At 31.7% G+C, this 11,149-nt stretch overlaps 1 protein-coding gene across 1 annotated transcript; it reads right to left on the bottom strand.

Annotated features, from left to right (window-relative positions):
- Positions 1–377: 377 nt before the first annotated feature.
- Positions 378–8,452, bottom strand: LOC132739287 (uncharacterized). Its single transcript, XM_060726963.1, has 2 exons — positions 8,229–8,452; positions 378–8,144 (listed from the first exon to the last, which is right to left on the bottom strand). Exons 1-2 carry the CDS (start codon positions 8,434–8,436, stop codon positions 5,032–5,034), a joined length of 3,321 nt encoding a protein of 1,106 aa, XP_060582946.1. The 5' UTR covers positions 8,437–8,452; the 3' UTR covers positions 378–5,031.
- Between the last annotated feature and the right edge of the window lie 2,697 nt (positions 8,453–11,149).

Genomic DNA, 11,149 nt, shown 5'->3' on the forward strand with positions numbered 1-11,149 from the left:
GTTGAATAAACAATACCGGGAAGTAAAATTTGAACAAGATTTATACCCTTAACTTGTTTTGTAAGAGGGGAAATAAATAAAACACAAATCAATACGGGGCGTCCGTGGCCGAATGGTTAAGGTCGTTGACTTCAAACCACTTGTCCCTCACCTGTGTGGGTTCGAATCCCGACTGCCCAGGACTTGGATTCTTTCATGTGAGGAAGCTATCCAGCTAGCGTACGGAACGTCGGTGGTTCTACTCAGATGCCCGTTCGTGCCTGAAATAATGCACGGAGGGGCACCTGAGGTCTTCCTCCATCAGTAAAGCTGGAACGTCGCGATATGACCGATACTGTGTTGATGTGACGTAAAACCCAATTAAACAAACAAATCAATTCTGTACAACTCTTTATTATGAGAAGTCACACATTCATGCTATCAAAACCAATCAAACAACTTTATTTTATCTTTTAAGTATAATCCTACATAATAATAACAAAATCAGCAAAACAACAATGCTTTCTATAAAATAAAGCTTCCATGACATATAAATTTATATATATTGCTTATATTTTGTTAACATTTTCCTATACTGATATACATGCAGCTATTGTTGGATAAATTCATTTGATGGATCTGTTGTATCCATTCTGACGATATTTAAACTTTTAAACCTTAAAAAATAGGAGACAATACAATTTATAAGACAAAATATCAATCAATCAATGTCTGAAGTCTTAAGTTACTTATTAACATCCAATTCTTTATTGAAGCAAGCTAATTTCAATAAATAATTAAAGTTCCATATCAAGTGAATAGAATAGTTGTAACAGTTTCAAGATTGTTTAGTTCACTCCGACAAGTTATATGGTAACATAATAACATATAGATCTACTGAATACTGCTGGCAATGAACATTTTCAATTTTAAGAAATTATAATCAATTGACATTACATATTCAAGCATTAAATTATCTAAACTATAACTGTTTTAAGCATAAACATAGTCAATATAGATCTGTTATCATATAATTACATATATAAAACTGTACTAGAATTATATATTCAAATTTCAAGTCACAAACAAACATGTCCGATGCATGTGCTTGTAATACATAACATAAAATAAACATAAACATTCATATACCTAGCAAACAATTAATTTCATCTTCATATATATGTTTACTTATATGCAAATGAATTTACTCTACATATACATGAAACATTTTAAGGCACATAACGCCTCAGAAATGAATAGATTTTTACTTTTGTAAAATAGGCAAATATGTGTTTTATAATGTTGTTATAATAGATTTAGAACATGTGATATTCTTATCACCTGACAACTGACAAAATATTGAGTTTGACAAGAAAATATGATTAGGGTAGCAAAATGTAAACAAAATTGTTATTTGACTTCCATATTAAATACTTATTCATCATTACTGTACTAGTTGCTGAAATGCAAAAAGAGATGGCTCAGATATATCGCCAATGATAAAATGTTTTTCAAAAATAAAAGTGATAGCATTTTTAGGCTTAATGGGCCTTTAAATCTAACTTGTGTAACCAATTGAAGAATTACATAGGCATTTATATATTGTTATAGTATACAATAAACATCTAATAACATGTGACTGTACATATTTGTACTGGATACATTCAATAAACATTTCATGTTACAAATATGTGTAACATTGTTTACATGGTACAAAATTGTGACAACAAGTTTAATTAGCCAATAAACAACCCAAATGTATGATCGTTTTACTCAAATATAGTAATCAGTTTAAATAAATATAGACTTCTGTAATGAATATTTATTCTTTATTATGATAATAACTAAGTTCATAATGAATGGCTGTCGGGTTGATAGAGGATATTGTATTCAAAATATCGCGAATATTTGCAAAGGCCCAAAAAGTGGACCTTTCTGCTAAAATAAAAATTTGCTTTTGTAATTTCAAATACACATACAGTACCGTGGAAAAAATCAAATGGAGGACTAAGTGATGGATTCTTAAGCACTGCACTTAAGATCAATGAAAAAGAGTTGCATACTAAATTTGGAGTCAATCAAACTTAACCAAGGACCAAATAAGGCTCTGGACAAGCCTATTAAGTATGAAAATTAACAAATGGCAATAACTCAAAGACCATGGAGTACAGGGTACTGATTCTTGTGCATTGCACTTCTCCTCAATGAGATATATAATCCTATGAAGTTTCAAATTGATAGGTTTTACAGTTTAGGAGAAAATGGTTTTGACAAAAATAATTTATGAGAATTTACAAAGGGCAATAACTGAAAAATAAAGAAGTGCAGAGACCGGTTTTTGTGCACTGCACTTCTTCTTAATGAGATCTATTATCCTATGAAGTTTTACGTCCATATTTTTCATTGTTTAGGAGAAATGGCCCGGACAAAAATTAAGTATTAAAATTAACAAAGGGACAATTACTCAAAAAGATAAGAAGATGCACTGCAGTTCTGGCCATTGAAAGAAGCAGGCATACCAAGTTTGAAGTCAATCTGAGTTATAGTGTGAACAAGCCTTATGGACCGTTGCTGTTACCGCCGACAGAAGTAATCACTATATGTCGCCTTTTTCAAAGGGCAATAATTCTGTCAAAATCCATGTCTTAGTAAAGTTCCTTGGACAGTGACCTATTATGCACTCAAATATGAGCCTAAAGTTCCAATCCATCCCCATCTGTAGTTATGGAGATACCAAGTTACATGCACAAGCTTAACCATGAAATTCAAGGTGAAAAGGGCACATAGATATGCAAAAAGGCAAATCAGAGTTAAAGAACTTGTGTTTATCATGTTAGATGACCACAGAAATCAAGCATCTCAGCCCATTTCCTTCAAGTTTAGAAGTTTTAGATACTAACTTGCAAGCAGAAATTCAACCAGTGTGATGCCGATTTATACACTTGGATAATTAAGTAGCTCTCCTTAGTCTTTGAATAGTCCAGCTTAAATGATTACTAGTATTTTAGAAAAAAAAAAGTGAGGAAATGATCTGAAAGTTTGCACACAAGTCATTGAAATAGATTTTTATCAAATAGTATGAGACCTCGAAAAATACAATTCCCATCCTATCTTGTCAAAAGATCTCAGTGGAGATCCTTTCACTAAATTGAGTTATATTAACTAAAAGTATAAACTTGTACACATCAATTGCCTTGCATGATTTTTAGTAAATATAACTTTTTTTCCATATTTACAACATAAAACAAATAATGAAGGAATCTCTTAAATAAAACAGGTAAATGTTTCTCATCTCAATGGAAAAAAAAAAATATATATACCAATTACTGTCCTATTTGTCATATAATTCTATACATGTACATCATATCACTGGTAATAAAATATACAGTTTCCCTGTCCTATATATCATATATCACAGATATTTATATATACCATATCCTTGTCATATATATCATATAACTGTAATTTTTATAGAAGATTCACTACACTTACATTCATATAACTGGTATTTTCACAGACATTCACTTCTACATTCATATAACTAGTATTTTTACGGTGCTCACTTCTACATCCATATAACTAGTATTTACATATTACATCCCCTTGTCCAATATATCATATAACTGGTATTCATATATAACATTCACTAGTCCTATATATATTATCACTGTAATTTATATAAACTATTCCCCTATCTTATATTTCATAAAACTGGTATTCATATATACCATTCAAATGTCCTGTATATCATATAACTGATACTCATATATACCACTCCCTTGTCATATAATTGGTATTTATATATACCATTCTCTTGTCCTTAATATCATATAACCGGTATTCATTTATATACCAATCCCTAGTCCAATATATCAAATAACTGGTACTTTTTATACCATTCCCTTTTCCTATATTTCATATAACTTGTATTTTTATACCATTTTCCTGTCCTATATATTCCAAAACTGGTATTTATTTATACTATCCCCTTGTCTTATATATCATATAACTTGTATTTGCATGTTACATTACTCTTTTTCTTTTTCTGACCTTGTACATTAAACATTTGTTTTATGATATTTCTATTAAATTAACTTATTAATTATTTATACACTTGTTTATTTACATATCTATTTTGTATTTATAATTAGAACATTACTTTTTTCAAATCAGTTTTTTTTTCACAAACTATACCTGATCTTAAAAAATAACCTTTACCCTTACTAAGATCAATATATCTATAATATTTCACCGCATTTCTTTCAATTTATTTATATATTTATAAACACAATTGGCATATTACTTTCTTCAATTTCAATATTATAAATACATTTTGTTAAAATGACAAGAAATCAATATTAAACAACAAAATATTTCACATGATATATATTCTATCATAATGTATAAACAGAGGATATTGAATGAGTGTAGTTTATTACTAAATTTATTGAACGAGTTGAATAAAATCATATTGTGAGCCTTTGGCGAGCATAATATTGTTCAATAAATCTAGTATTGAATCTACATGAATATAATATTCTATTTATCACATAAATAAATTAAGAACAGTAAACTGTTAAAATGAGTAATTTTTCAATGATGCGCCCATACTGTAACACTCGTTTTTATGGTATGTTTCTATATAGAGCGAATGACGTCACATCAAAGTGTTATTACACAAGTGTAATATTGTTTTATTAAATGGCTTGATTACACTCCTGCGTCGCGGTTTATGTGATAATATTCATTCTTTAACTGTACAACAATATGTAAATATTTAACTTGTCATAAGTATCATTTTAGAAATAAATTCATGTCCTTTTAACATAAATTAATTCAGTTTAAACTGCAAGTATCCTATATCACTATGTTAAAAATTCAAACCATATTTTTTTGTAGAAAATGAAAAAAAATACACCACATTTATCATCACTTTTAGCATGCACTAATTAAGTTTAAACACTAAGTTAACTACTTGTATACTTTATCACTTTTTTGTTGAAAATTCAAACCAAAGTAATCATCATGCTTAACATGTATATTACATGTATATCACCTTTTTGTTGAAAAATTAAAAAATAATACATCATCACTTTTAACATGAACATGAAATAACTGATGCTGATTTTTTACATGCTGTATAGCATCATTTCCCTTCCCTCCTTTAAGTCCTTGTATTATCAATGTGAACATATCATCATTACACTCCTCACCATCTCCTTTTATATAACATCGATTTAAACTCACATCTACAGTATGGGGAATTCTAGGAAGACTATCAACAAACTTCTGCCATGTTGTCAAACTCATTATTACCGTAACAAGCTTAATGTCCTTTAAACTCTTCATCTCTAAAGGTAACTGTATTATATTGTCAGTAAACCTACAATACTGTAACTTAAGCTTACTGAGATTGTGTAACAATGGTAATACACTGACTAGCCTTTGTGTTATGTTGTCATGATATAAATGAGATTTACTGGACTCATCATCATACAACACAAGTTCTTTTAATTTGTAAGATTTTTTAATAATATCAAATATTTGCTCATAACTACTATCTTTCAACAGACTAAATTTAAATATTTCAAGGTTTGTAGTATCAACATCTATCACTCTAACAGTATAATTCAAATCAAGGTAATGAAGTTGTTGATGTTTTGATAAATTTACATCATGCTGGTTATGACATTCACAATAAACATAGCTAAGATAAATTTGTTCAAGATGACTGGTTCCCTCAAAAAAATTACAGAATGTAGTAGTATCATCATGACTCATTTTTATGCAACTCATTCTTATTGCTACAAGATTGACCATACTAGGTAGGTTACTAACAACTGTTTTACCCAGTGGGTAATAATTGTCAGTGAAAAGGGCATTATTTTGGAGAGACAGAGATTTTAATGTTAAAGTATTTACTTTTATTGTCTCAGAAACACAATTGTTTATCTCATCAATCCTCTGTTCATTACTCTGTCTACTTGATAAACTTTCTAATGTTATCACAATTTTTTCAAGATGATGAAACATTGGTAAATATTTTGTAAATTTAACATTTTTTGTGTTGATGTCATCTAGATCTACATTAATAGACAGAACAGAATCAGGAAGGATTTGATGCTGATCAATACTTGAAAAAACAATATCACAATACTGATTGAATGAATAAATGGTCAAATCTCCTATATAAAACACAGGATTACTTCCTACACTACATGTTGCATTTGATTCTTCTATTAACCCAATAAGAAGCTTTTGAATATCAGTAATACAACTATCAACCCTATAATAGTCATTACTTATTGTTCTCCTGTATTCCTGTACATGAGAGTCTTCTGACACAGTATCATATATGTATTTTGAAAAATGTGTTGCTAATCTAGGTTCTAGACCACATAGCATAATGACAACATTTGACTGCTCTAATATGTCATTTACTGTTGAACATTTCTGAAAAACCTCATAAATAAACTTTTTGGCTAATTCAACATATCCTGTACTACCTGATGCACCAATTTTTGTATTGAAATTGATATCAATATACACAGCAGCAAGAAATTCTTGCATTGATTTGTGAATAAAAGAGAACAATGAGCTTGGTGGTTCTGATACAGACAAACTCGAGCATTCATCTTCTGTAATTATTCCAAGTTTCAAGCAATTTTCTCTTATTTCATCTGATATTTCTAGTTCATCAAAGATACAAATGTCAAATGACAAGGACTTATTCTTAGGACAATTAAATAGTGTCTCAAAAGCCAACTGTGACAATTCATGAATAAAATGTCTGTTGAAACTTAATTTGGTTTTATCTGCTAAATATTGAGGGAGGTTTACTTTCTGGGTACCCTTCATGAGTCGAGTACTTGTTCCTTTAGTTTTCATGTCATTCCAGGTGAAGAATAATTCTAACATACTAGTGTAGATGGCACATCTTGAGGTTTTATCAAGTTTACCATCAAACCATAGACATATCAGTTGTTGCAGCATAATTGGTACCTGTTTTAAACTTTTCAGAGACTCTTCTTTGAGCTTTTTCCTACAATCTCTATCTTCTTTATTAGCTTGTCTTCTAACATTTAATTGTGAGACTGTCCTATATACCATTTCTCTTTCACATCTAAAATCAAACCCATTCAGTTTCAGTGACTGTTCGATCTCCACATCACTTGATCTTAATGTATGAAATTTCCATGGCCGTGAAGTAGTTACTATTGTGTACTTCTTAAAGATGCTATGTTTTGGGACATTTTCAGATGACCATTCATCTAAGCCATCAAGCAAAATGATAACTCTAGAAGATTCTTCTTCAAGAAGTGTGTTTAACATTTTCATTTGATAACGTTGTTGAAGCATTTCATCAATAGTGTTAATGTTTTGATACTGTCTAAGAGGGATGTAAAATAAAAAATCAAATCTTTTCAGCTCTTTTACACCATTGAATTTAAGTTCATAACTTTTATTGTCATATTCATAGTCATCACTGTCGGATTCAGAGTCTGTCAAGTCACCATCAGAGTCATCACTGTATAATTCAGAGTTTGCTACGTCATTACTTTCACCCTGAATGTCATCACGGTCACTTCCATGTTTCTTAATGCCACCCATGTGTCTTTCGTTTTCATTATCTCCTCCATGTTCCTCGTTTACCTCTTCATTTACAATGTCACTTCCATGTTCTTTATGTTTCTCATCACCACCTTCATTTTGATTGCCACCTCCATGTTTTTCATGTTCTTCAGTGTCACCTCCATGCTTGTCATTGCCACCTTCATTTTTACCATCATTTCTATATTTCCCACTGCTATCTTCACTTTCTTTTTCATTTTCATGTTTCTTATTATCATCTCCATGTTCTTCATTATTACGTCCATGTTTTTCATTTCCGCCCTCATGCTCATTTTTATTGTCAGCTTCATTTTCATTGCCACCTTCATTTACATTATCTACCCCATGTTCTTCATTATCACTGTCATGTTCTTTATTTTCACCTCCATGTTCTTCATTGTCGCCTCCATGTTTTTCATTTCTGCCCCAATGCTCCTCATTTTTATAGTCAGCTTCATTTTCATTATCACCTCCATGTCCTTTATTATCACCTACATGTTCTTCATTGTAACCTCCATGTTCTTCATTATCACCAACATGTTCTTCATTATCACCTTCATGTTCTTTATTGTCACCTCCATGTTCTTCATTATCACCAACATGTTCTTCATTTTCACCTACATGTTCTTCATTATAACCTTCATGTTCTTCATTGTCACCTCCATGTTTTTCATTTCCACCCCCATGGTCCTCATTTTCACTGTTAGCTTCTTGTTGCTCACTATGTGCCAAAAACACCAACAGTTGACCAGGTATTTTACAAAAACTAGTTTTTCCTGACCCTGCATCTCCTAGAATATACACAGATTTTTGGGGAACTCCATTATATGTGAACATTTCAGACATTTGTTTTAACCTCCACTTCCTTTTTCTCTCCTTTTTTCTTCTTTCATTCCCTCATAAATTTGAGGGCCTAATATAAATCTCATTAAAGCTACATTTTTTTACTTTTTTGGTTGTAAAAGGTATTGTAGGAACCTGCAGCAGGGTTTTTGTGATACTGTTCAATCAGGGGCATTTCTGTAATTTAAATATAACATGGGGATTCCAATTGTTAAAGCAAAATCAATGTGTAAATATTACAGAAATATATTAAAGAAAAGGAATAACAGCACTGAGGGCCTCCTTGAATTATTAAAGACAAACTTAGAAATGTGTCCATAGGACACGGGTGCACCCACCGTGCCACTGTTATGTCAATCTTATGACCTCTATGTCAAATATTTGTTTTTGAAAACTAAAAATCTTTTACTAAAGTAAAGGGCAAGAACTTTACAAATACTGAATAAATCCACAAGCAAACCCCAAGGAAGCATAAGTACACATGCTGACCAACATTCTTGTAAACTTTCAGGCCTACAAGTGAATACTTTTGGGGCTATGCATGAACAAGTTTGAAAATTGCAAAATTTATACTTCTGTAAGTCAAGGGCAATAAAACTCTATTAAACAAAGAGCACCGCTAGGCGGAGCATTATATGCCCGATGGTGATTTTTTTTTTAGTAAAGATAAGGCATTTGTAAGACATGGGAGTAAAATAAAGTATTACCTCCTTCAAATAACAATCCTCCTTTGAAGTTTCAATATTGTGGTCCAAATGGGACACTTAAGTTATTGCCCCAGAAACTGTTTTTTCAATTCTAAGGGTAATAGTGACCTTGACCTTTTGACCTTGTGACCCAAAATCATTTAGGGTTCTTCTACCCAGATATGGACAATCATACTATGAAGTTTTAAAACACAGTTAGGCCAAAATGATACTTAAGTTATATTCCGAAAAAACTGTTTTCAGTTTTAAGGTCATAGTGACCTTGACCTTGTGGCCCCAAAATCAATAGGGCGTCTTCTACCCATTATGGACAATCATCCTATGAAGGTTTGATCACTGTGGGCCAAAAAAAAAAAACTTAAGTTATGCTCAAGAAACTGTTTTTCAGTTCTAAGGTAATAGTGACCTTTGACCTTTGACCTTGTGACCCCAAAATCAATAGGGTTCTTCTACCCAATATGGACAATCATCCTATACTAAAGTTATGCTCCGGAAACTGTTTTCAATATTCAGGTAATAGTGACCTTGACCTTTGACCTTGTGACCCCAAAATCAATTTGGGGTCTTCTTCTCAATATAGACAATCATCCAATGAAGTGTTAACACTGTGGGCCAAATGAACTTAAGTTATGCTCGGGAAACTGTTTTCAGTTTTAAGGTAATAGTGTCCTTTGACCTACTGTGACCCCAAAATCAATAGGGGTCTTCTACCCAAATATGATCAATCATCCTATGAAGTTTGAACACTGTAGGCCAAATGGAACTTAAGTTATGCTCCGGAAACTTTTCAGTTTTAAGGTTATGGTGACCTTGACCTTTGACCTTATGACCCCAAAATCAAAAGGGGTCTTCTACCCAATATGGACAATCGTCCTATGAAGTTTGAATATTGTGGGCCAAATGGAACTTTTAGTTTATGCTCCGGAAACCAAATTGCTAACGGAAGGACGGACAGACGGACGGACGCCAGGGGTATAACATAATATGTCCGAAAAATTCTTTCGGCATATAAAAATGAAAAAAGTCCCAGGTGCATAGCTTCACAGTGATGTGAATCATTATTCCTGTAATTTAGTGATGTTGATCATTATTCCTGTAAAGTTGGTTGATTCTAACTCAAGCACTCAAAGAACAAATAACAACATAATAAAACGGTTTTTACTAAGTCAAGGGAAAAACTCTACAAATACTGGATAAATCCACAAGCAAAACTAAAATATGCTGAGCAACCTTCCCGTAAGGTTTAATGACTCTATGTCAAATCCTCTTTTTGAGTTACATGTGACACAAGCAGAAAATTGCAAAAAAATTCTCTAAACTCAAAGGGCAATAACTTTAAAAATACTAAATAAATCCAGACAAAAATACCCAGGTGCACAACAATACACATGCTGATAAATATTCCTGTTAAAGTCTCATGACTCTAGGTCAAAATACTTTTTTTGAGTTACGATTTGCGACACAAAACGAGAACTGACGGACGGAAGGACAGACGGATGGGGAAGGACAGACAGACAGAAGGACAGACAAGGGTAAAATCTAATTGCCCGCCACTAAGTGGGGCACAAAAATCAGTCAGCCTGCAAGCTAGTCAACAGAGAGTCACTGTTATACAACATACAAGATTTAGCCTTCTCATATTTTATACACAATATCTGATTTAGAACTTTTCATATTCTATACAAAATACTAATGATTTAGCCTTTTCATATTGTATACAACATACTTGATTTAGCCTTTTCATATTGTATACCACATATCTGATTTAGCCTTCTCATATTCTATACAAAATACCTGATTAAGCCTTTTCATATTCTATACAACAAACCTGATTTAGCTTTTTCATATCCTTTAAAAAAATACCTGATTTTGACTTTTTATATTCTATACAAAATACCTGATTTAGCCTTTTCATATTGTATACAACATACCAGATTTAGTCTTATCATATTGTATAAAACATACCTGATTAAGCCTTTTCTTATTCTATAAAACATACCGGATTTAGG

The sequence above is a fragment of the Ruditapes philippinarum genome, unplaced genomic scaffold (genome assembly GCF_026571515.1).
Source record: "Ruditapes philippinarum isolate M1 unplaced genomic scaffold, ASM2657151v2 ctg2901_1_1_1_1, whole genome shotgun sequence".
NCBI lineage: Eukaryota > Metazoa > Mollusca > Bivalvia > Venerida > Veneridae > Ruditapes > Ruditapes philippinarum.